At 38.3% G+C, this 27450-nt stretch overlaps 1 protein-coding gene across 2 annotated transcripts in view; it reads right to left on the bottom strand.

Moving 5' to 3' along the window:
* LOC146583171 (CUB and sushi domain-containing protein 1-like) overlaps positions 1-27450 on the bottom strand; it is a 456826-nt gene that overhangs the window by 26178 nt on the left and 403198 nt on the right. For both annotated transcript variants that reach the window (XM_085268026.1, XM_085268032.1), the window contains exons 47-62: positions 26634-26714; positions 24136-24249; positions 22279-22395; positions 21833-21904; positions 20774-20920; positions 17602-17790; positions 17293-17478; positions 16737-16934; positions 14494-14667; positions 13349-13522; positions 12892-13065; positions 11531-11719; positions 9919-10095; positions 5610-5795; positions 2557-2733; positions 1814-1999 (exon numbers count right to left, since the gene is read on the bottom strand). In XM_085268026.1, the coding sequence (XP_085124152.1) occupies positions 1814-1999; positions 2557-2733; positions 5610-5795; positions 9919-10095; positions 11531-11719; positions 12892-13065; positions 13349-13522; positions 14494-14667; positions 16737-16934; positions 17293-17478; positions 17602-17790; positions 20774-20920; positions 21833-21904; positions 22279-22395; positions 24136-24249; positions 26634-26714 (2541 nt within the window). The remainder of the gene's footprint in view (positions 1-1813; positions 2000-2556; positions 2734-5609; positions 5796-9918; positions 10096-11530; positions 11720-12891; positions 13066-13348; positions 13523-14493; positions 14668-16736; positions 16935-17292; positions 17479-17601; positions 17791-20773; positions 20921-21832; positions 21905-22278; positions 22396-24135; positions 24250-26633; positions 26715-27450) is intronic.

The following is a 27450-nucleotide window of genomic DNA, read 5'->3' as shown; positions in this document are numbered from 1 at the left end:
TCCCTTTTCTCACTGTGTGTTTACAGGTTTGGGGGCAGGTATTGATTTGGCTCTCTTTGTTTCTCCCATCACTCGCTTCCTTTCTCACTTCCTTTGCTTTCTCCTTGTAGCCTCACTGATGGCTCATCACATTCACTGTTTTTCTTTTTTCATTTACTTGCTTTACACTCTCTTTTTCCACCTTCCAATTTCTTTCCCTCTAAATCTCTGGATTATGCATTGTGTGTCACTCTGTGTTTTTGTGTCTCTCTTCTCTAATCCATTGTTTTCTTCCGATACACACCTTCATCCCTTACCGCCCCTCTCCTCCTCCTAGTCTCCCCCTCTGTCACTCATTGTCATTCTTATGTCTAAGTCCCTTTGATTCCCTTTTGCCTGCAGTTCGATAGGTCCTTCATTAAATGTGTCTATGGGTGTCTGTGTGTTAAAAAGCTTTCGTCACAAAATGAGATCAAATGATCGATGAGGGGATGAAAACAGGGGAGTTGAACATGAGATGGGGAGATTTAGAAAATGAGAACTAAAGGAGAGCAAAGAGGAAAGACTTTTCTAGTCTATAGCCTGTTTCTACCTCTGTATCTCACTGGCTCGTTCCCATTTTTCCATACCACCTTTAACTTTTGCTTCTCAGTTTCCTCCCCAAGTCACATGCTCTATCAGCATCACACACTATCTTTTACTTCTGCTTTTCCTCTCTGCACCTCTTTCTGCTTCCCTCTCAGTAGCCTCTATCCCTGCTTTCTCAGTTTTTTTCATCTCAGTTCAAAGCCTCTCCAACTGCAGGAGCCAGCAGGAGATTTTCTGTTTGTGGGAAGAAACGGCAGGGTGGATCTCAGGAAACATTCCTTTTTACTGTTGTTGAGTATCATAGTCTAAACTCTAAATATGGCCTGTTGTAAAACTCTGAGCCATTTCAATTTAATGCATTCCTTTTTTATTTTCCCCTTTGTGTTTGTGGGAAAACAGAAGGTCTCAGGAAATAAACCCTGATTTAACACCCTATTATAGTGAGGAGCAATGTTATTCTTCCTTTGGCCTAATCTTCCACTTCTTCCACTAATGTACTGTTGAATTCACAAGCTGTTATTTACTATACCAGTTCTTATTGCAATACTGTTTTTCTTAGTTAAATTGCCCTTTGTTTTTTGTGCACTCTACCATTAACTACTATCACAATTCTTCATTGTTTGCTACCATTAGAAGATCTCATTACATTGAGATTTGACACTATAATATGTCGAGTCCATGTGCTTTTATTATTTCAATGCAGAATACAAGACAACTTTTTATACTTTCCGTTCTGACTATGAATCAAATTCTGGGACAATTAGCAAAGGTTTTTAGGAAAGAAATCGGAATATTCTTGTTTCACTTTTTTGGCAAATCATAGACATTTACAAAAGGAATCCCTCATTTTTATTTTCATATATCAGAAAATATTAGCATATACCTTAACTTCTCTATATAACCAGTGGGCTAATCTAAACAAAGCTTTGCATCAAAACACACATACTGCACTTATTAACATCTATATGTTACAAAAAACATTTATTATAATTCTCTCTTTTTTTTGGGGGGATTTTATAAAATCAGTCCAAAACAGAAATGGACATTTTCTTTCTACCACTCTGAAAAAAAAACACATGTTTTGTAAGCAAAATAGCTCAGAATCTCAGAACTGAACAGAAAAAAAATATTTCTGCATGTAAGCATGTAAATTTTCAACAATATTTATTTTATTTAGTTGGTTTAGTTTAACATTTCATGCTTTTATCCATAACTATGGAAACAGTTATGTATTACTTCCTCATACCTTTACAGCTGGGTTTAGTTTGGTTCCAGGTTCCATCTTTTATGCAGCGCAGAACGTTGCGTCCATGTCCAGGTGGTTCCATCAAGTGACCGGGGTTGCAGCGGTAGATCACTGTGTGGTTGAAGTTAAACTCTCTTCCTATATAGATTCCATTAGCTATTGTCCCAGGATCACCACAACTGATCACTAAAGGAAGTAACAAAAATGTTATGGTATAAGTGAGCCTAAATCTGTCATACAGTGGTGTGTCAGTAAGCCTGGAGCTGTGGATGAGTGCAGCATCATTTAAAACCAAAGCGTAAAAACTGTGCTTTCTAAAATGTCATAAAAACTGTGCTTTCTAAAATGTCATAAAAACTGTGCTTTCTAAAATGTCATAAAAACTGTGCTTTCTGTTTACTCGAATTTCTTTCTCCTTCCTCACTGTAACTTCCCTGAAGCACATTCCAACTTCATTCTATCTACCTCCCACCTCCTTCTCCCCCTTTCCCTACACATCTGTCTGCCTCTGTTAAACTTTACACTTTAAAATCTCTCACACAAGAGACCTTGTGCAGTTCTGAAGATACACAGCAGCTGCTTTCCCAGTCCCTGAACAATTTATGCTACTCTTGAACCACTTGCTAAAGAAAAACACTGCCATACATATAACAATAATGATAATATTTTAATCAGCGCTTCTACGCTGCGTGAGAATCCCATGCTGTTTGAACTAATCACTCAGACAGCAATGATCATCCTACCAGTGCAATCTGGGGGTTGTCCTGTCCACGTCCCATTGGTTGTGCAGTGTCTGGTGGTCAGGCCTGATGTTTTGAAGCCTTCCCAGCACGTGTAAGCCACTGAGCTGCCGAAGGTGATGCCATCACTGAAGACAATTCTGCCATGTGCTGGGGTGCCAGGGTTACCACAGGATACAGCTGAGTGGTGAGGAAATACCAATCAGCGTTGATTAAACTCAGCGATAATATCGGTGTAAGCAATACTGTCTTCCTGTCCCTCAGGGATGATCAGCTGTGGGCTACAATAATGAGATTATCACTAGAGTCAGCTGGAAGTAACATAAAATATCTCCTTGAGGTAGTGAAGCTGATTAATGATTAAAGGCTGTTGGGCTAGGGCGACCCCAAAGCTGAGCGCTCGTCCCCAGGTGAGACTTTTACTGCATGTTTCTGTCTCTCTCCATTTTCACTATCCAATCAAGGCAGAAATGCATAAAATAATGTAAAAAAGGATCCTTTGCTTTTCCTTTGCTGATCCTTTGCTTTTAATTACAGATGAATTACAGTTGTGTCGTAGTGAGTGAGGGGAAGTTGTTAAAACCCCTACATCACTAACGTTAACCTCCAAAACGCCACTGAGCCAAGTACAACACCTGTAAAAGATCCAAGGTCAGGTGCTGCCTGGTCGTGCTTACTGTTTGCCAAAACATCTGCGAGGTACAGCAACTGTAGAGGAAAACAAATGATGGCAAGAAGCAGCACTGGGTCATGCAGCAGGACTGTGGAGCTAATTATCAGTCAATACTTGTGGACAATGTCCTTCCTGAGTCATCTTTGGGGAGAACACAGTTGCAGAGATGAGAGCACAGAGAATACAGAAATATATTTCAAGATTGGCTGTGTGCTTGACATTGGAGCATTCATTAAGTCACACTGGTGTTCATGTTCACAGCTGCTTCAACAGTTCCTCTACTAAAGCCTATAGTGAATCTGAGGGGTTCCCTTTTATTTTGTGGAAAAAGTCACCCTCTGTGATGTTTTCTTTTGAGCCACGGATGTTTTCTTTGTGTCTGAGCCGCAGCTGGTCTTGTAGATTGTAAGACAAAATTGTCAGGGGATGGTTCATGAATGCAGCCGGGAAAGCACTACGGCTCTATCTAGTGAGCCATCGACCTTTAGTCTGCTGGCACAGCACATTAACAGAACCGACAGAAATTAGCACCCAGCCACAGCACATTTCCCTAATAAGATCATGACAGCTGACAGCCTTTAACAATCAAACACCTATTGATGGCATTCATTAGCCAGAACTCTTAAAAGCCTCGTTCAAAAGTACGTGAGACAGCATGTAGGTGGAGCACATCATACAAAGCTGCATGTGCGTCTATGACAGCAATTTCTTTCTTTAAATCTGTGAGTAACAGTCTGTAGATGAGTGTGTATTTAATTGGAAGTGTGTATGGATTTCTTTGCATTTGTGTGTGTCAGTGACAGATGTCTTACCCTCTCTGAATCAGCTTTTAACCACTATTAGCTTAATGAAAAACAACTGTAGACAGACAAATAATTACCTTACACAATCACAGACAATGGCACACACAAACACACTTCTAAGGTGTTTGTGTGTGTCTGTACGACTGACTTGATATTTACGTCAGTTTTTCAACATATGCAAGCAAGTCAAGACTTACAAGAGGTTAAAATTAGAGACTTTCTGCAGTTTCTCAACCACACGCTTTCCACAACAGCTTTGCATAATTTCAGTTTAGAGCTCTGTGTCTTAAAGTTTCAGCCACCTGTATTATTTTAAACACATACAGTCTAAAGATAATGATTTCCAACAGGAAGAAAAAAAACCCCACAGCAATTTAGCAGCTAAATTTACAGATAACAGTAAGTACGCTTTGTCCTATTGTTAGTATACCGGTGACTTTTTGTGTCACAGGCACATAAACAAGCACTGATACATTGTGACTCCCTCTTCCTCGACCTAGCAACTCAAATTGGTGCGAGAATAAATCGTCTATCCAATTGAATTTAAAATTTGCATCAGACTACAGTGTAGACCATGTCTGCTTTACTCGGCCTGAATATCTGTGGTGAAAATTGGCAAGGCTACACAGGCAGCAGCTAATGGTTCCAGTGTCTCTACAGTTATAGGGGGACCCACTTTAATTTTCCCTGGATTCCCATGGGTTCAAAGAGTGTCTTTGGAAACTGCTGTTGTCGACTATAGAATGCCGTTTATTAACACAGTGCTGTCAAAGATCCAACTTATTTACGAGTGACACACTTCAATCCTTTGCATCTAAGCATGAACACAAACAAACAAACTTGAGTCTTCATATTTTAAATTCAACAATCGTCTTACATTATGCGTCTCTGGTGTTACATCTCTGAATTTTGAGAACATATTAAAATGACCACTTATGGACAAACAACGTTGTTAATGATTTATTGTTGCGTTCTTGCTGCAGAATTTTAGACCGCAGTGAGGAACTGAAAAATCAGCAGAGGAATTACACTCACTCAATAGCCTATATAATGTTTATTTATCTTACTTTATCTAAATCACTATGACTCTCACAAAAAAGAAAATACTTAGGATAAAGATCTAAATGATTAAATCCATATATCACGCAGACTTTATAAGCAAATCTTGTTTGGTTCCTTTTATATCAGGGTATATTTTTAAGGCAATGTTTTATAGAATCTAGTCTGAGGCCCAAAGGTAACCTCAAAAGAGACAAAGACGACTTGCCATCAAAGTGTATGTTTTCAAAACAGACAGTTCAGCATGTTGTCACATTTAAATTTCTTGTATAAAGCAAGCAGCAGCCTTTTAAAGGCTCTATATAAATAGAATACAGATAAGAAGACCCCATAAATATCTATCTCGAGTCAAGTAGATAGTACTGCTTCGATTTTCAGCACTATGACAGAAAATAACTAAATAAATAAAAAGTTCTATATGCTGTTTAAAGTGTAAGCTGCAGTTTACGTTTCACTCAAGTTCAAGTGCCAAACTTTCACCTAACATGAGGAATATAAATGGTAATTTTGACACTTCCCACCTTGACAGACAGGCTGTGTACCACTCCAGGTGCCATTATGAAGGCAGGTCCTCTCGGCTGACCCAATCAGGTTATATCCTGCCTCGCAGCTAAAGCGCAAAAGGCTCTTGGTTTTAAATTCCTCTCCTCCTATACGGGCACCATGAGGAGGGATCCCTGGGTCTCCACAGATTCCAGCACTCACACCTACAGCAAGAAAGCAAGCATAAAGTTAATGTACCAAACTCAACAATGCTCTTAAAAACCAAATGAGTCCCCCACCCCCCAACATAATCCTGGACTGCTGCGACACAAACATAGAAACACATCAAAGCACATCAATTTGCACAGTGGATCCAAATACACTTGCTGCAGTCATGTCCATTAGTTCTAATAGGTTTTAGTGAATTTGTGCAACTAAATGGGAAAATGCTAGATCAGGAGGTCGTCTCTCACTGGTATCGTTATGCTAAAAATACACGCAAGCATTCATGCTAGAGGTCAACAACATCAACTAAACACCATATGCACTGGAGAAATTGCAATGACACAATTTGCCTGCTTACCCTTTTCATATACAGTAACTCACACATAGATGCACATACTCAGACATGCAAACTTTGTAGAACTGTACTTTGCATTTAGGCTATACCAAATTGTTCTAGCATTAAAAGCACTGAGCGTGTTACAATTTTAGCAGCTTAAATTCCATCGGTAGGGATTTGTGAGTTTAACAGGGTACAGCGCCAAATGCAGTGTCTTGCATCTCAATGAGTTCTTCAGCTGCAGGATGTATTCTGCCCTGCTGAGTGCTCTGTTTTGAGGCCAGCAGAGTAAGCTTATTGCATTTCAGCTGTTGAGACTGTTGATGCTGAGTTTAGAAATGATCGGTTGTAGTGTTGTGGGATCTGTGTAACCCCAGTGTAGAGGAATGCTTACAACCTGAGAAGTGAACAAGGACTCTGCCACCTCTCTATTCCTGCCTGTTTCTAACATGTGCAGTTCAAGCCAGGAAATATGCCCTGTAGTATAAAGTGTGCTCAGTTTCCAGCATGTAAGAGATCACCGTGTCTCTGTGTTTGTGATAAATTGCAGCGGTAACAAAAATGACATAAAATACTTTGTCACGATAATTTACACAAGCAAAACTGTCAAATGGTGGCATAGTCATAAATTTGTAATGCAATAAAAAGCATATAAAAACTGAAAAAAGTTTTCTTTAACAGCTTGAAAATGTTCAAATAATTTCTCCCTTCATCTTTTTTTGTAGAACAAATGGGAGGACATGTGCGATGAAGGGCAGCGTGGTCATGGGGTGGTTAGTTCTCAGTAAGCTGGAAGGTAAGTAATTATAATCAACGATATAAACAGCTTGCTGCAATTTGTCACTTATTAAATTGATTAACTGATTTAAAATTATGGCGTCGCTTCTGGTATGTTATCCATGTCTGGAACTGTGGAAAGTGGAAAATCGAATCTAGAGATAAATATTCATAGAGCACAAGGACTAACTTTCGATCATAATATGACGTTTCTTAGGTGACTGTCTACCACTGTCATTTCCTCAATACAGTACATCACAGTCTCTGATCTAAAATCAAAAAACAATACGGTGAAGAATTGAGTGGTTCTGAAACACACAAGGAGCCTGTCCGTCAGTCAGAGATACCTGTCAGTTCCAGTTAATACTTCACAGTATATTATGCTGAGGCAAAACAAAGATGTCTTAGTGCTGACTTGCCTGTGGGGTATGGCTCACTGTTTTTGTTCTAGATGGGGTGTTGCTGTTTTTTTAATAGCTCAATCTTTTGTTCTCAAAAAACACTTGTTTCATTCTTCAATTCCCTGAAATTCTACTGTTTTTACCTTTAATCAGTGAGTCTTTGCTATTCTGTAGCCTTTACTGGTACTGTTTACCATCTGACAAGATCTCTGCATAGTATGTATACACTAGCAGTTAAAAGTTTGGACACACTTTCTCATTTTATGTTTTTTCTTCATTTCTACTACTTTCTACATTGTAGATACATATTGAAGACATCAAATATATGAAACAAGATATATAGAATTATGTAGCAAAGAAATTTTTTTATAAATAACTCTAAATATGTTGTATATTTTAGATTCCTGAAAGTAGGGACCCTTTGTTAACAGCGCTGCAAACCCCTGGCCTTCTATCAATGAGCTTTATGATGTAGTCGCATGAAATGGTTTCACTTTACAGGTGTGCGTTGTCAGGATTCATTTGTGGAATTTTTTTGCCTTCTTAATGGGGTTGGGACCATAAGCTGTGTTATGCAGGTTGGTACACAGATGACAGCCCTATTTGACAACTGTTAGAATTTATATTATTGCAAGAACCAATCAACAAGTAAATAGAAACGACAGGCCATCAGTACTTTAAGAACTGAAGGTCAGTCAGTCCGGAATATTGCTAAAACTAACAACTGCTACAATGAAACTGGCTCACGTAAGGACTGCCCCAGGAAAGCAAGAACAAGAGTCACCTCTGCTGCTGAGGATAAATTAACCTGAGTCACCAGCCTCAGAAACTGCAAGTTAACAGCACCTCGGATTAGAGCCCAGATATGGACATTACACTAGTGGAAATCTGTGCTTTGGTCTGATGATTGCAAATTTGAGATCTTTGGTTCCACCTGCTGTGTCTTTGTGCGAGACAGAAAAGTTGGTCAGATGGTCTCTACATGCATGGTTCTCACTGTGAAACATAGAGGAGGTGTGATTGTGTGGGGGTGCTTTGTTGGTGACACTGTTGGGGATTTATTAAAAACTGAAGACACACTGAACCATCATGGCTACCACAGCATCCTGCAGCAACACGCCATCCCATCCGGTTTGCGTTTAGTTGGACCATCATTTATTTTTCAACAGGGCTATCTGACCAAGAAGGAGAGTGATGGAGTGCTGCGCTAGATGGCCTGGCCAGCACTCCGTCACCTGACCTTAACCCAATCGAGATGGTTTGGGATGAGATGGACCGCAGAGTTAAGGCAAAAGGGCCAGCAAGTGCTCAGCATCTCTGGGAACTTCTTCAAGACTGTTGGAAAACCATTTCAGGTGACGACCTCATGAAGCTCATCGAGAGAATGCCAAGAGTTTGCAAAGCAGTAATCAAAGTAAAGGGTGGCTATTTTGAAGAATGTAAAATATAAAATGTGTTTTATATGTGTTTATTCATAGTTTTGATGCCTTCAGTGAAAATCTAAAATGTACATAGTCATGAAAATAAAGAAAACCCATTAAATCCCATTAAATGTCCAAACTTGACTGGTAGTGTACATGCAAGCAAACTCTAGAAATGATCATATAATGATGGTGACAGTATGTAGTGGCTCCAAAGTCAGCATGAACCTTTTTGTCTTTGAGACCACAGAATAAGGCGTAGTCAAACAAAACAGTTTTTCTCAGAGCTCAGGGTACAGTAAAGATATAGATACAAATAAACAAATACAAAGAACAGTAAGTAATTTTATCAGATTAGATGGTAAATTCTGTGTGTGTGTGTGTGCAGATAATCTTGTGGTCTTCAGTCCAGGTAGTGCTGGTCTCCAGCAGCTCCTTCGCATACATTACATTCTGCTTATGGTTTGGAACATGATATTAGATACCATGCCCGTAAGAGCGCTGTCATCATTTGTAGAACCAATGAAGACAAACATCTAAGACTTTCCAAATTTAAATTGTCGAATAATAATCTTATTGTCTGTAATGACGTCAAATATCTTGGACATCTTATTATAGCTCAAATACCAGAAGAGTTCTTTTTAGAGCATACTGTACATCTCTGCATGTGGACAAACTATAGGAACTATAGGAAGGTGAGTCTGCATAAATCTCATGTAGCCTATACTAATGCCCTGAGCTTATCACTGAAGATACAAAGGTGGCTCAACACCAGCAGGGGCTGGTACAATTGTCTCTTTGTGGGAAGGTGATCTGAGTGTATTTTTTCTTTGTTTTTGTTGATGTGTTTTACATGAGTCTGGAATAAAGGTTGATTGATTGGCACAAATTGCACACTGGTGTTGTGAGCAGGAGCGCTTGCCATTCTGTAATATTTTATATTATCAATTGTGTTCTGCAAAGCCTTATTAAAAAGGCATTTCTGGATACAGATTTCCTTGTTGAAAGCCTCAGTGTAGATGTGGTACATTTGCCTTACGTGTAAAAACAGGCACAGACTTATCGTGTGCTTTGAGTGCGAATATGTATGACAGCAACAGTGAATCATTCAACTTAGCCCTAATCCTGCACAAAATGTAAATCGTGTCTATTAGACATGCAGGTATATCAACTACTTTGACTTTACCAGTGCAGTAGGGTGGTGCTCCACTCCATGTACCATCTTCCTGACAGTGGCGAGTAGCATTGCCCACAAGCACTCCACCAGGTAGACAAGAGTACTGCAGTACTGAACCATATGTCCAACTGTTGGTCCCAGATACTACTACATTAGGGGGTACACCAGGGTCACCACAGGAAATAGCTACAGAGACAGCAAGAGATTGAAAGAGATAAAGAAGGGTTTAGTGTGTGAGTGTTTGTGTATGTCTCTGAATGTGTGTTTGAGTGTGGATGCGTCCAACTATAGATTACAGATACTATTGCTTCAGGTTGTGCAGCTGGGTCACTGCAGAGACAGCAAACAGGAGAGTGTTTTCAGCAAAACAGGGGTGGGATTAATGCAAGCCCTTGTTGTTTTTGTGTGTGCGTGCTTGTGTCAAAATACACAAACAGGGACTGCAAAAAGAAAGAAGTGTAGACATTAAATGTAGCATGAGACAGAGGCGCTAGCTGTTCAACCAAGGTGAACTGGAAGACAACCAAGGATGTTTTGGTTGTGTGATATGCACCTTAACCAATACAAGACAACGTATTATGACTTTGCAACTGTACAATAAAACATATGCACATAAATAATTAAACCTGCCTTGCTTACACCACATTGTAGCATACGGGCATGCAAGTAAAGCTTATTGAGTTTAACTGAATTGCCTGAGAAAACCAATAACTCATCTGAAATTAAATTCACTTCAGCCAGACAACACTGAAAGCATCTCTGCTTTTCTTCTATGTAGAAAACTAGAAAAAAATCATTCCAAAGCATTTAAGCAACAGACGCCCAATTTTTTTCTTCAGCTTCGGAGAAATCTATGTTTTACAAAGCACAAGTTTCTGGAGGACACTGATATGGAACTGCTCTCGATTTTCTGACTTGTCCTCCGATATCTCTCCTCACCCCCAAATTGTATTACTCCATCCTCTCCTTGCCCCTCTGTCATCACCCCTTTCCCCCCAATTTTCCGATAAGACCTTGTTTTGCGAATGCAACGCTCGATGCACAGACGCCAAGTGCTTCACCGGTGTCTGCCCCTTCCTTCCTCTCTGTCTGATTTCTCATCTGTACACCTCTGTTCCTGTGTCTTTATTCTAAGCTTTTGTTCACCTTCTGTTCCCCTCTTCATCTGTGAATCTGCTTCCTTCTCACTATCACTCTCTAGTTTAATCTCTTTGTTTCTATCAGCAATGGTAGCTTTCTAACAAGACCACCTATAGCCTTATGAGACACATTCCAACTTTCTTTTTCTGTAAACACACATGGACACAAATCATACTCAAACCTTTACGACTCTTTCTTTCATACCCTTTTCTTTTATGATTACTTTCTTCCCATTTTCTTTCTTGAACCCTCTCGTTTGCTCTCACTCTTTCATCCACTCCTCCTTATCCTACTCTCAAAGGCTCTTCAGGCTATTTCAATCCTCAAATGCCTATTCCAGAAAACAAAAAAAAGAGCTACCTGCTTGTGACTACTTTTTTGAAGGCATGTTCTTATAAAAAAAATCCCAAAACTCACACACACAACAGGAAAGACATGTAGCCAAATATTTCCCCGACTACCTTCACTTGTTCACCCATACCTAGGCAACGAGGGATTGGCCGGTCCCACAGTCCATTATGCTGACATGTAAGGAGTGCAGAACCCAAAAGGTAGAAGCCTCGTTTGCAGTGGATTGATACAGTCACACCATAGCTGAAGACTTCTGGGTAACGAAGGCCGGATTGGCGCACGCCATTCTCCACATGACCGGGGTCAGAACAGTTCACCACTGTACGAGAGAGCAGAAGAGCCATTTAAAAGTATTTACAAAGTTTTTACAATGCAAGCATATATAAAGGTGATGGCTATATATCTTGGGAGCTTTGTGGGGTTGAGTACTGAATACTCAATTACCATTTAACAAAGTTACAATTTCATATCATGCATGCTGCTCTGCTCTGGTCTTCTTTAAACTGCTCTTTTGTCATACCCTGCTCTGTTTTTTGAAGCATTTTGTTCCCTATTGCCTCCTCCTGTCCCTTGTACTTTTTCTCTCTGGGTAGATGCCAGTTCAATAAGAGTGGAGTTTGATTTTCCCCATGTCGCAGGGGAGACTGACATTCACTCAAATTCAAGTCCATGGGGGAGACGCCTATGTGTGTTTGTGTGTGTGTGTGTGTGTGTGTGTGTGTGTTTGGCACCCTATGGGAACAAAGAAAGTTTCAGTCTTATAATTGACAGCTGCTGCTGTGAGGTAAAAAGAGGGAGGGAGAGCAGGATAAGACAGAAAATGTGGGGGAGATGGAGAAAGCAAGCAGGCAAGCGAGGATGAATCGCTTCAGTGGGAAACCCATGTGAGCAACTACGTTATATCGATCTGCTCTCATGACTTTGCAAAATGCTTGTGTGTGTGCGTGCTTGAGTATATCATAACTGTTACACTACCAGGGGTCTAGAGAGTTTTGTACTGTAATGACCGTGCATGGTTAGCAGAGGAAAAGAGCATGTCTCTGGACATGTACCCAGCTGTGTTTGCGCACGAATGAATTTATTAGTTTATTTGGAGATACACTGATTGTGTCTGAATTCATCTTGCAGATAAGATTTTGTTGTGTTCTCTCTTTTACTAGCAGCAGACTCGGTTCCAAAAGCAATTTCATTTACATAATGTGGGTAGAAGCAAATTCAGTCAACACATGCTGAACATACCACAGCAATCCACAATTTAAAGGAAAGTCTGTTTTTTTACAATACAACCTAGGGATCATTTTTGTCATTGAGGCCTTTTCTTTTATTTGGTTATGATTTTACTCAACAGATGTCGATAGCATTATGTTGGCTCCTCACACAGATTCTATGATTTTAAAAGTGAAAAAAATTAAATAAATAAATAAATAAAGCATTACAAGGATGTGCATGTGCATGAGTTGCTAGCTCTGTGTTAATGAATGTGGACGAGACCTTTGCAGACTGGTAAGGGGCTGCTCCACTGTCCGTTAAGTCGGCACTGAGCCCGAGCATTTCCACTTAGGACGTAACCTCTGTTGCAGGTGAAGTTGACCACATCATTGAGATTAAATTCGGTGCCATTGGTCCGCCCATTGGCTGGGTTGCCTGGGTGACCACAAGTTATTGCTGAGAGAGAAAGAGTGGAGAGAAATGTGATGAGAAACTTGAGGTTCGGAATAAGTATTGTGGTTCTCCCTCTTGATATTGTGTGATATTTCCAACTTTTTTTTAATGTTGGTGCACAGACATATTCACTGAAAAAAAAAAGTAAACTCTAAAAGAATAAATTGTGTGATGCCTCTGAAGAGATTCTTTATATAACAATATAGGTTTTAGCTTTTCATATTTGACAAAAGCAGCAAACAATCTTTAACTTCAAACCACGATGTTGTTGGTATTGTGAACTTACGGACACAGACAGGTGTTGTTCCAGACCACCGATGGTCTTGTTGGCAGATTCTGACTGATGTGCCAATTAGGCGATATCCTAACATGCACTGGTATACAACTGTGTCACGGTAACTAGATCCATCCCCGCTAATGTGGCCGTTGACTATAGGATCTGGAGAGTCACAGTGACCAGCTGGGAGAAGCAAAGTGACAGAAATTAATACAGCACAATGAAACGCATCTTTAACTCACTCACACATCACTGAAGCTGGTTTTGTGTGCTGAGCCCTGATTTTAAACACATTCTGGCTCATTGTGCCAGCAGTCACTGTGGACTGCCAAATTATATGTAGGAGCTTAGATGCTTAAACTTTCAAATGTCTGTCTTTGCAAATCACCTTCAAAGACTTTAGTTCTAAACTTGGAGCAATTACAGATGAACAAAAGTCTCTTAAAAACAGTCCTTTAAACATTTTTTTTTTCATGCACTACATCTGCCTGGGGTTACTTAAAGCTTCAGCACATAAAAAGCAAGACTCCAGTGAGCTGAGGTGTAAAGAGATTCTGAATTGTATTTGACACTATTTCATCTGTTAACAGATGTGTTTCAAAGTCGATCCCTTTTTCTTGATGTTTGTGTATCTAATGGTAAATGCATAGTCCACCCAGTTCTGAACGGTCACTTGGTTATTGCCAAAGGTTAAAAGTTAAAAATAACCAGCCTTTCTAAAATTGTTACAATTATTTCTAATTTTAAGAGATAGTATTATTATTGTCTTTTTAGGTCAGCAAATATCATCTCTATCAATAAATGACAAATACTGTTATATTTTGCCATCAATATCTCAAAAGAATATGAGGGTGGATGTGAAATTTGCAGGTGAAACATGAATATTAACAATGCGCTACCTTATCAAAGTTGTACATATAGGCTCTCCGTGTTCATTACATTGACTTAGGTGATCTATTCCATGGTGTTAGTGAGGTACTAATCAGGTTGGATTTTTCTCATTAATGTAATATGAGATGAGTCAATGCTTTGATTTTACTTTAACAGCTTGCTACATTTCTTTTCCAATGAATCAAATTGTTATTTTTTGTGCCAAAGGGACTTAGGATAAACCACAACATCTTGAACATCTTATCACATTCAATGAACATTACCTAGACACCTGGTCTCTACACCACTCCACAGCCCATTAGCGCCACACTCCCTCACGTGGGATCCCACCAGAGTGTAGCCATGGTTACACATAAAGATCGCAGTTGCTCCGAATGTGGTCAACGTCCCCAGTTTGGTACCAAAAGGTGGGGAAGGAAGTTCCCCGCAGGAGATAACTAAATAATGAAATAAATGTGTCATTACAAAGTAACAAATTACACATTACATAACATCGTGGTGCAAATGATACTTTTCCATCTTTTACAAAATCTGCAAATAAAGTGGTCTGTGTCGTCAAGCCTTCATCATGATTGGTCAGTTAAATGAAGCATTACAAGACTACCATCCTAAACTTAAACATGGTACATTTTTGTTTTCCAACACAATATCTATCTGAATTTATTTCCTTCAGAAGATTTAAGCTAATTCTGTCTTAATATCCTGGGAGACACAGCTTTAAAGTCACTGGCTAATTTAAACAGACACTTCTGTTACATTGCCAAATCCCTTGAAACTGCTGCAATGATAGGTAGGTCAGCTCAAACACTACCAAGAGAAATTAACAAAAACGTATCCAAATAAAGTCTTTAAACCACTGGCTTAATGTAAAATACATTTCAAATTTTAATCATTTTTTTAAACTTCTCCAGTGTACACATTTCACTTTTCCATTGGCATATCATATATTATGCAACAGTATGAAATTCTGTAGCCTACTAGAAAGTTGTCAAAGTCCCAATGTTCTGTCACAGCCTCTCTTTATGAAACAAGCAGCAAAGACGTATGGCATAGTAAGACTGTATTTGTATAGACAGTATTTCACTACTATCGGCATATACCCCACATTTAGGAAGTACAGACTGCATTCTGTTTGAAAGAGACACAGTCCCTAGACAATGTGCAGTAGTTAACATCCTCAGGCGTTTCGAAACACATACACCCCTGGTAACTAATTTCCAAAAAAGTAGAAGAAATAGATAAAACCTCACGCACAACCACACATAAAGCAGCTCCCTCTCAAATATACCAATGACAGAGGATTAAGCACATGCATGCTTGCCCCTCAAAGCAGGTGAAAAGCACAGTTGTTGTTGTTTTTTTTAAACTAAACTTGGCAATTATGCTAGGAAAGTAGCTTTCTTTAATTCTTCCAAGTCTCCCCTCATTTCTTTATATCTTGCTAGGAAAATTGGAAACAGGTGCACTGATTAGAAATCATACCTGAACTACAGAACATATAGCAAAAACATTTATGCCATTTAAAAGGTCTTGAAAGTCAATGTTTTGTATGATCACCTTTATTTTTTTACAGTCTGAAATCTCTTAGGCAAATTTCTTATCGTTTCTTTAAATAGTCTTTAGAAATGGTTTTCCAGGCTTCTTGAAGGATAATCAATTTTCACTGCCTTTTGTTCAGTTCTCTGTCAAGATGATCTCACACTGCTTCAGTAATTTTGAGGTTAGCTGACCTTTCCTGACCAAGGTAAACAAAAGCCCATTCCTCTGAAAATGGTCAGATACAAGGGGTGGACTGAAAATGGGAAAAAAAAGGCAGCCGATTTCAAAAGAAAAACTTTGAAAACTTTCAGAAAGTGTGGATAACTATTGCTCATGGCTGCTTTAAAAAATTACATGAAAGTCAAACTCCTTGGAAGAAAAGATAAAAAAAAAATGATGGGCAGATTTTTGTAAATGTCTCTTGTTCCGGTTTTATTTTGATAGCCCTTGTCAAGTGTGCGGCCCATTCCCATTCCCTCGTTACTCCCTCGTGTATTTAACCCCTGTTTTTCTTTGCCCCTTGTCGTGTCGTAACCTCGTCCCTGCTGTGTGTTTCCCTCATGTGCCTGTTTAGATCCTAGCTTCTCAGTTCCAGGGTTTGTTTTCTTGTGATCCAGCTTACATTCTAGTTTTCCAGAGTTTCAGTCCTTAATTACTATGTTGAGGGCTTTTGTTTGTTTTCCGTGAGTTTTTGTTATGGTGGATTTCCCAGCAATAAAGCTGCCATTTTCAGTTAACCTCCCGTGTTGTGAGTCCTGCGTTTGGGTCCTACATCCTGCCTGCCACACAGCTGAACCGTGACAGTTTTATGTATGATCTGACTGAATAATGTTCAGTATAATTCTACTAGAGGAAATTTAGAAGGTGCACCAAATACTAATTTTATTATCATGCACTTAAGTGAGGGCATCAGCTGATTATGAGCTAAGACAGTCATAATAGTGTCTTTGTGTGTATCAGTACTTACTCTTACAGGTAGCTGGGGCATCTGACCCCTCCCAAGTTCGGTTGGCAAGGCACCGAAGAGTCCGATGCCCCGCACCTAAATAGTACCCAGTTGAGCACTCCAGCATCACCACAGAACCAAACTCTCCCAGCCTACCAGAAATTAGGCGGTAGAGCATGTGACCTGAGAGGACGTCGTCAATGCTGGGGCAGTGGACCGCTGGACAAAAAATTAATGAAATGATACAGTTATATAAAATGTAACTGAACGGCAGGTGACTTTTAATTCTTAATTAAAATCTCTGATAATGTACTATTTGTATAAATTATAATTGTATAAATTAAAATGTATTACTTATTTATAATTCTAAACAAACTCCAAATTAATTATTGATTTAGTGGACAAAAGTTTTTTTTGAAAAATAAATGATGTGTGAGTCATCTTCTCAAAATGCATCCTGGACACTGAGAAGAGAGCTTCCAGCGAGAGGCTCTAGCTTTTTCTAGATATACCAGTGCTTACTTTTTTGTCAACTAAGACATTTACCCATCCTTATAATAAAGTTAGAAATACGTACGTAGACATCTGGAGACTGAGGCAGCATTGCTCCAGCTGCCATCCTCCAAACACATGGCATTCATCGGAACACCTGGGTCAAGGTGGTAACCATGGTTACACTGATAGGTGACCTGGCTCCCAACAGTATACTGGTAAGCATGGAAGCTGCCGTTTCCCGGTGACGGAGGTATGCCGCATGAGACAGCTACCACATAACAAAAAGAAAAGTGTTGCAGGAGGAATCCTTTACAACTGCAATTTTTTAATCCTTTTTACCTTTGTTCTTTATCACTAAGAAGACTGAGAAATAATTGGTTTAAAATTTTACCTTGACAAAAAGGCGGTGGGGTATCCCACTGGAAAAGCCCATTGGAGTCGAGCTTGCAGGTGGCATTGCTTGAGCCCACCAGCCTGTGACCACGATTACAAAAGTACTGAAGTCTGCTACCTGGGCGAAGTTTGGTTCGGTTGACCACACCGCCATTCAGTGGAGGATCATTAATGCTACAGTAAGCAGCTGGAGGCAGAGAAACAAAGAGTTCTCAGCGGATAGCTTAATCGACAGTCAAATTGTACAAATAATTTGATTTCCTAAGCTAAAAATAACAAACTGGCATGACAGTTTAAGAGTTTAAGAGAGTCTGAAAACTTGGTGACATTAATTGTAACACTCCAGGCAATCTGAAGAAAACAAAAAGTAAATGCCATCTATTAGTGAACTTAGTGAGCATAATCCCAAAGCAAACAGAATAATCATAAACTAGAAGAAGATATTGCACTTATTATAGTGCAGTGTTTTGTCATCTTAGAGCAGAGTGCGAGTGTGGTAGAGCATGAATAACACTCTAAACAGTAGCTAGAACACGGCACTCAAGGGCCGCTTGGCTCTCACTTCTCTGTCTGATGTGGTCACTGCTTCACCTGATCTTGGCTCTCCTCCCTCTTGGCTTCACATTAGTGGAATGACATTCCCACTCTGATCAGGACAACAGAGTCTGTAAATCTTTCTTTCCTAGAAGTGTCATCTGTTCCCTTTTATTCACCATTTCAGATCTTATCATCCTATCATAGCATTTCTCTGTAACATAATCATTATTCATTTAGGGTCCTCCTTTATATCTCAGTGTGTATAATTTCAATAAAGGGACACAGGCTCCATTCGGATAATATTTTATCTCAAGACCAGCACATCAGAGTATCAGTTGTTGTTTATTACTGAAGATCTCTGGAAGTTTTAGTCACAGGAAAGTTTAAAGGGTACTTCATATGATTTTCCTTTCCTTTTTTCTGTCATAGTTCCCATCAGACAATATAATGTTTGAATTGCGCATATATAAGTAAGCAGTAATAACCAGCATAGTCAGTAGAGGAAGAGTTTTTATCTTCAAACACAGGGTCATGAACCACGGAGAGACAAAAATCTATCTACAAAGTGTCAGTTCTGCTATTATTTATTTTACCAAATAGTCATCAGCTAATGAGATGCCAATAAACACAATTCTACCAAAGGTTGAGCAAATATTCCTGTGGAAGCCCAATAATATTGAGGCTTTGTGGTCAGTATCTTTTTTTGTTGTTCTCTGTTATACTCTGCCATTAAAACAGAGCTTTCTAACAGGTGACACCATCTTTTACCCTAATGTATCTACAAGCTGACTTTAAATCCAACTCTTGCCCAAGCAAATAGCTTCACCAAACCTTTAACTGCCAATTAATAGGCCAACTAACACCGATAACCTTACTGTCTTGACAAGTGGGTTTATCTAAATGCCAAATCCTTCTGAGAAGTCCAGCAATCATCCCTGCTTATTGTATCCAGCTCCATGAGTTTACTCATAACTACAATTTTTTAAACCATTCTGACGAAGGCTGCTCTTGTCCAAGTACAGAGCAGAGAGTCCTTGACTTGGTCTTGGTCTATATCAACACTGAAATCTATTCTTACGCCTTCTTATGTGTCTACAATAATTCCATTTGTCTGTCGAATTTTCCAGAGCTTTCATTTAGACTTATTTTAACTGCTTCCACCTTGATGTTGTTATTGTGTTTTACTCTAGTGTTTATACCATTCCTCTAACATTAACTGCATTGCATATTGAGACTTTAGCTCCATTTGTAGTAGTTTTAGCTGATGAATACGTCACCTTAATTGTTTATTTGAAAAATTGGAATGGCTCTGCTCTCACATGTGCTGTGAAGACATGCTGAGACATATATTATTTATCCTACTACCACTGCTGACAACTTCTTTAAAGTTTACTAACTACCATACTTGTTTACAGCCTGAACAGAATGCTCCCTTTATGCATTAAGGCAAAAACAACAAAGTAGAGAGAGCGCGAGAGAGAAAGATGGGTCAAGAATTTCCAAGTGAATCTTAACAAGTGAAACTATTAAATATATATAAAAGTGATCCCAGCTTTCAGGATGGTCCGATGATAAATAGATGCCATACAATTAATAAAAATGATGCAGGGTTAATTTCACAGCCAAACAATACACTGGGTCCACAAAGAATAATAAGAAAAAAGCATAACAGTGATTATTGCAGCTTACTCCATCTGCCAACACACATTTACAGTATATACTTCTGAGGATCCTCACAGGTATAATACATTTCCTGCCCCCTAGCCATAAGCATGCCAGCATGTCAAAGAAGAAGACATTTCTAAACATATATTTATGATACAAACTGTACTATAGATATGTTCAGTTTCAATTTAAAGCTCCAGATCATTAATAATGTATAGTAAGTGAAAAATCCCACCCATCATTTTTTTGTTTTCTTTAGAGATGCTGTTGTCGATGCAATAAGACACCACGGGGAAAGACAATTCTGTTACTTAAGGCTGTTTTGCAGATATAACCCAAAGACTAAAATATATCACATTTATTTTTTTCCCTTCAGTACACAGAGCCAGGAAACAGGCCTTGTGACTTACTCCTTCTAAACCCAAATAGGATTAGTGTCACTATAAATTATTTTTTCTATGACTAAGATTGGGGGATTGTCTTTAACGAATTCTTAACAAGTTAAAATGATTAAGTGGTGAACTAGCTTACAACCCAAATCTAAAAAAGCCAACACAACCTCACAGTTTTGGCAAGCCACTACAGATTTAATTCGCTCAATCTGACAAATTAACAAATTAGAGTTACTAATTCTCTTTTGTTCATAAGTAGCATGATGCATTCAAAAATAATGTTTTCTAAATAATCATTGCTCACCCACCTACAACCGTGATGAATTACTTTCATTATTAAGAAAAGCATTAGGGATGGTTATTCACTAAAGGAGAACAGAGCAGCTAATTTAGTAGTCAAAAACAGTTTTAACACAGGGGGTCACACAGACTTCTAGGTACTGTTTTTAAAAGCAGAATAAGAGAGCAGCCCCTTCCAGAAAACTCACATTGGAAACTGGGCATACATCTAACGCACAAGGACATTCTATTTCAATCAAATAATAATATCAATAATTCAGAAGATACCAGATGTACCTGAGTACCGTATCTTGAATCCTCTCTTGTTGGTTGCGTGGTCAGTGGACCATCGTAGATAGAGTTGGTTTGTCTTTGATGTGAAGTTCAGTTGAGAGGAATGGTTACCACTTAGCGCAACAAGCAGTGGGCTTTGTCCGGAAGATCCTAATGAAACAAGTAATTTAGTTCAGAGCCATGTACAATAAGTGATTGATTTTTATAGACGTGCCTGTTTAGACAATACGCTATTTTGTCATTTAAGTATCTGTTGCAAAGAAACGTAGCGATGATAGTAGGAAAAATGTGATAAAGTTAAACTTAGTTAAACTTAGATACGAGTCTCCATGCATATCTCCAGATGAAAAATAGCCTAAAGTAAAGCGGCAATGAAATTCCTTAGATGTGAGGTACACACAATTACCAAGTTCAAGAAGTGACTTGCTACCTCCAGATTACTTGAACGGTGTCTGCGTTTGATTTTGTTTATAAAAGACACTTTTAAATACTATAGTAGCTGAACAGCATTCTCCAAATAGTCTACTGTTCAGTAATGCTTCAATAGATTAGAAAACAACCCGGTCACTGATGCTTCCTCTGTGATGTCATTAATCTCAGAAATATCAGAGGGAGCTTACATTTGTTTTGACCACGCAAGATTAATAGAGAGAGAGAACTTGCGTGCAAATGTGTTAACCCATTTAGAGATCCAGTAAAATATGCATTTAAAAAATGTGTTTGGGTAGCTTGTTATAATGTTTATTGGTATAAAAATGAACATTTTTAACTGTCACTAGTCAAATTATTCTAATATAGCTTCATAAAGTTCTTAATATACACTGCACCAAAAGCCACAAAATTATACACAGAGCGCACTATCTACTCTGTACACAAATTTCCTGCTCCATAACCTACTTGGAAGTCCTGTGGGGTAAATTCCTAACACCCCAAATGAGAATTAAGTATTATGTATCTTATTAACGGAACTGTTGGTATTTTGAACAAGAAAACATAAATTAAAGCTGGATCTGAGTATGCGTGTGTGTGAAGATGTAACAAATGTAGGAAAGGATTGTTTACCATCAAAAATCTCCAGTTCATCAAACTGCTTCTCGCTGTGGAACATCTCCACATAGATATTGATGGTGTAACCTGAGGGGGGGGAAGCAATCATTTACTGCCAAGTGCAAATGTACTGTAACATGCAACACATAGTGTATAGCAAATGCACAAACACATGCAGAGCCGTATGCAAATGTATGCATATTTAGGCTGAAAGACCAAATGCAGACACAGAGGTCTATCAGGTTCAAGAATAAAGCAGGTTAAGGTTAAGTAAATAACACACAGCTTGAGTGTCATTTCACTCAAGCTGTGTGTTAAATTTCAAATTTTTGTCCTCGCTGTAAAGAGATCAGTCTCTTTGGTTGCATCTAAATGCAGATGGTAAGTCTTCAGTCACAAGATTATTCCAACACACATGTGTAACCCCATAGACAGACAGACAGACAGGATACACACTGTACCTGGAATCATGCGCAGCAACCAGGAGCATGTCTGGCTGTTTGGATAATTGCTAGGAAACCCAGGGCTCAGTATCACACCCGAGGATGAAAACCGTTCCTCATTGGCTGGGCACTGGGCTGAAGGGGTTACCAAAAAGCCAGTTAAAGCAATCAAAAATGTAAAAAGAATTAAGAATAATAAATACAGCCTTGATTCTTGCTTTAGATGCGTGGTAGTCACGTAACAGTTTAAAATGTCAGCATATGTGAAACCTAACGGCCGCATGCCCACTGATTCATCCTTTAAAAATGGTCCATTTATTAGTCTTGAGCAAAATAACTGCAGAACTCTTTCAATCTTTCTGTATGTTGTTTGTTTCCTTAACAGGATTAAACACAAAAGGAGCGCTAGATCCTCTAAGAGAGATTTTTATTAGAATTCCTGTTATAAGAATACTGCTTTCTTTTCTTTTTTTTATATAGAGGAAAAGGAGTTTCACATGATGGAGGAAAGCCATGTGTTTCTTTAACACTCGGCTATAGAAGGAAAGAAACTCATTTTCTCAAATAATAAAAATCAATATTTTTTTGTGTGTCTCATAGAATTACCAGTTGTCTTAGCAGATCTGAACATGTAACATTTTTTTTTTGAGGAATCTTTACTCACAAAACCAACATGCCAACAATGAACTACTGTGTTACGGAATTATTATGCCCATTGTTGGAATATATGAGAAACTGGCTAAAATAAAAAGCCGCTACATACTTTTTAGCTAATTTTCAGTTTCAATGCACAATCCTAAGACTCTCCTAGAGAGACTGACGGCATTAGTGTCAGTGTGGTTCAACTACAGCCTAACCATTAACATTTGAATACTTAAAATTTAAGTAACTTTGCCACAATGCTTCATATCAGTTTGATTTTTTGAAAAGTTGTATTACTGTGAGACTGTTTTTCAATTAGTGATATCCTGCATTAACCTACATGAAACATGACAACTCTCTGAGAATGATGCTGAGCTTCTTTTATGCAGCTGGGTTATATGTTTTGACTCCAAATGTAATAATTACACAACAATAATTAAAGTTTTGGAGATGTGACTGGAGAAGCAACATGTCTTTTATGGAAGAGATATATTTTAGAAGCATAGAGATAGCAAGAGATACTAAGTTGCTCATTCTGATTCTTAACATACTTATACAATGCCAGTGGAAATATTTCTGCTACTGCTAGCAGTAGTAGTAGTAGTACTAGTACATAAAATAGTGGGATAAATATAAGCAGTAATTAATTTTACACTTTTAAATAGGACTCATTTTCAAAACCATGACTCATTTTCAAGACTACGAAATAAAGGAAGCCACAACTGCCTTTAAACATCCATATAGGTTTAGTATTCACATGGGGTACCACTTAGAGCAGCTGCAGGATACATCCTGTGGCTGTGGATAGAAATTTGTCAACAAAATTGGGAGCCTAGAAAATGTGGGTGTTGACTAGGCAGGAATGATCTTGCAAAAAGACAGTTGAAGTTGAATAATGGAAAGCCAGGATCTGTCAATTCTGGAGCTTGTGGCGAATTACATGTCAGGATATCTCAGCTTTTGCTGTATTGATTTTGACTTCTTATTTTAATCTGTCCCTTGTCAGTGCACAGTAAATTCTCTTCCATAGGCAAAAAAACCCAACAACAGTAACGTCTGGTTTGCTTTGTTTTTGACAGTTCCTAAAATGTGCAGAAAGCGAAGAACTACCAACCATTTTAAAAACGTATACGGTATTCTGTTTACCATATACATGCTAACCTAAGAGAAACCAACTATACACTGAGGATAATAACATATTAGGATAGATCATTTCTGTAAAATATGCCTTACCTTGACATGTTGGGGGCGGGGTTTCAAAGAGCAAATGAGAGTTGAGTTTACACATAAGCTCTGCCTTTCCAAGCAGCGTGTATCCAGGTAAACAGCGATACTTCACAATATCACCTAAAATTGGAAAATTATATTATATAACATACATATATATCATTATAAATTCTGTTAATTTATTACACGAGGCAGGCAAAGAAAAGAAAACTTTGACCATAAAATTTCAACTGATAGGTTCACAACTGTTTTTAAGAAACAACATTATTTGTAACCCCAATCTAAAGGATAATAATAAGTACATAAAAGACTATATTAAATACTCTAAACAGACGCAATCGACTACTAATACAGATGACACACTGACTTTCTACAAATCTTTAAAATAATTGCCAAGTCGCAATGTATCTCTATGTATATCCCTTCAAAGAAGAGCTTCTTATTTTGTTATTACTAAAATGACTAATGTTGGAAGACTAGTCGAAAATCGCCTTTTCCTGAAATGAGTACATATTTGCATCAAATGAAGAGTGAAGATTTTATGCCCTCCCGTTTCACTGGATTTCAAGAGAAGAGGATCGCTTTACAGAAAATAAGGAGTGATGAGAGAAGGAACAACAATTTCCACAATCAACAGCCCTCTAAATGGAGCGTATTACATTAAGGCTTGAAAGAGTCTATCTTTATGAACTTTGGGAAAAAACTCTGACATTTTATGATTTGTATTTTTTAAGAAGCGAGCACCAGATTAATGTTGCTTCTTTTGCCTTCCAAAGAAAAACAAGAAAGGTTTTCCATCTTAAAGTGTTGTAAATCTACCGGGTGATGTAATGCATTGCTTCGCACTTCCAGGAGACGTATAGTGCCTCACAGCATAAGACCAATTTAAAACAGAATAAACAAGCACATTATTTTCTTGAGAATGTTCAACAATTCTGGAATTTGGTAGCACATCAATAACAAAGCTAGTGCTCTCTAAGGAAATTCACTCTGGCAGGTTTTGTGAATGTAAAATTCACCTGCAGTCAAACAGTCTGAGAGGTTTAATATTTGTGCATATAATTACGCCAAACAAACCCAAATTGGCTTCACTTGTGGTGGGCTCAGGTTTGGCACTTTTTTCATGTTGCTCTATACGGAGGAGGTATGAAGTATGACTATTATCACTGTTTCTTTTTTCTTTTCTTTTTTTAAATTACAGCCCTGTTGATCTAAAAGGTCACCATAAGCAAGCTGCTTTTCACAAATCACACACACAAAACAGGGCTGAGAGAAAAGAAAAAACTTGACAAGCAATCATTTATACCAAAATGCATGTTTATGAAAAGATTGATAGTAGTACATATAACAGGGTCCCGCCTAAAACACTATCATTTCTATGAAACATGGGGGGAAAAAGTTTGTTTATTTACATAGGCCTGGAAAATTGCATATAAAATCAAGAGGCCTTTGTAAATAGCTTTATCCAAACCATGACCAGGTGTTTGCCTAAAAAAGTGACCTCCTTTTGTTACCTGACAGAAATGCCATTTCAGTGCAGATAAATGTCCAGTCAGCAAACAACATATACACTGGCTAGTCGTTTTGTCTAAGCATGAGGGCAGATTCTTGCCCACGTCCAACAAGGCTTTATGTGTGAGGTGGTCTACATTTTACATGACATTTGTGTGGTGGGAATATTCAAGTCTGCAGGTGCTTTGCCTGCTCTGGAACTGGCATTGACAAGTCATGACCAAGGAGAAGTCGCACTCCACTCTTCAAAGATATGCTACACCCTCTGGTTTGCATCTTCGACTCATACTACACCATGATGGATCTGAAGGATTGCTGGCTTAGATAAACTTTGTTTCACATTCCCCTGACCTCAACCCTATTGAACAGTTATGGCAAGCATCCCACAAGAAGTCCTTTGAACCAGGGGCTATCCAGTGAGACTGTCTTTCTAATACACTACATGGCAATTGCAACAGCTTTAAAATATTGTGTACAAAATAATTTTCTTTGCAAATGTGTCACTATTATTTTTATAATATTTGCTTCTAAGACACCGATACATAGAGGTACACTGAATGGATTTTATGAACAAGTGCCTCTGTACCACTAATAAAGCAAAAGAAAAAAAATACCGTGACAGACAAGCATGGGCCTGCTATATTTAGATAATGCATTTGCAAAGTAATGTGGCAGATTAATGAAGTAATCAATCAGCAGAATAATGACCTACTACAAGCCTGATCAGGTAGTTTTTCATTTTGATCTTATGATGTACCACATTAGATAAGGCTGATGATCCTTTTTAATTCTGAAGAATGTAACAAACGATATAATTTAAAAAATCGTGCTAAATTAAGCAAATTTGTCATGCATGAATGCAGGTTCAGCCGACTTGTTATCAATAAAAGAGTTTTGCAGGTTATTCTGTTATAGTTGTTGTGTTTTTTGCAAATTTTAGCCAACATTTTTTCCCCGTATCAAAACCAATGATTATTAATCATGTCTATTACCTATTTGGAAATCCTCATCTTCATAGATCATCTCTGCATTCTCCACAACAGGGGGAGGAGGGCATTTCTTAAGACGGTACGCTAAAGAGAAGAGATGAAAAAAGGGGTTAACGTACTCACTATTGAGGAGTTGTCTTAAACACATTTACCTGGTGCAATATTACGAAAATCATGTTATTTTTCTCTTATTGTAGATCACTGCAGCACCTTTCCTTACACTTTCACCCCTCTCTAAAAATTAGACCTTGCCTATAAAAGGCAATAGGTAAGAATAATAGGTAAGAAAACCTTATAATTTACCAGTATATGTTTAGTTTCTGTCAGCAAGATTACCAAGCTCAATTTCAAAAAGCTTGGCAGAGCATTAAAGCTCCATGTAAGGGAATTCTAATTTGGATGCATATCTAGATCACTTTCTTAAAAAACCCTAGAATAGAGCATATGATGAAAAGAAATATAAGCAATTAGCCCGACTCTCAAATCTTCATAATCCAGAGTTCCAGAACACTCTTGGATTCAAGTGTGATTATCATCCAAACATATTTGGATCAATTTTTTTTTACTTTTGCCTTTGTACTCTACCACTGTGGATTTTACATTGAACAATCAAGATGTCAATGACTTGCAGATGTTCAGCTTTAATTTGGGTTAAGTAAAGTACCACGGGCCACAACTTATTTTACAGTCAAATTACCTGTAATGCTATAAAATAACTGCCTTTATAACTGCCTGGATAGGACTTGTTTTTATAAACTCCCCTGACAAAATGAAGATAGTATATGAATATATTTTTCCTTAGAACAAACTCTTAGATTTA

The sequence above is a fragment of the Mchenga conophoros genome, linkage group LG1 (genome assembly GCF_057382185.1).
Source record: "Mchenga conophoros isolate Kocher_MC1m ecotype Shallow Benthic linkage group LG1, M_conophoros_male_GT1.1, whole genome shotgun sequence".
Taxonomy (NCBI): domain Eukaryota; kingdom Metazoa; phylum Chordata; class Actinopteri; order Cichliformes; family Cichlidae; genus Mchenga; species Mchenga conophoros.
This window is presented reverse-complemented; position numbering and strand designations above follow the sequence as displayed.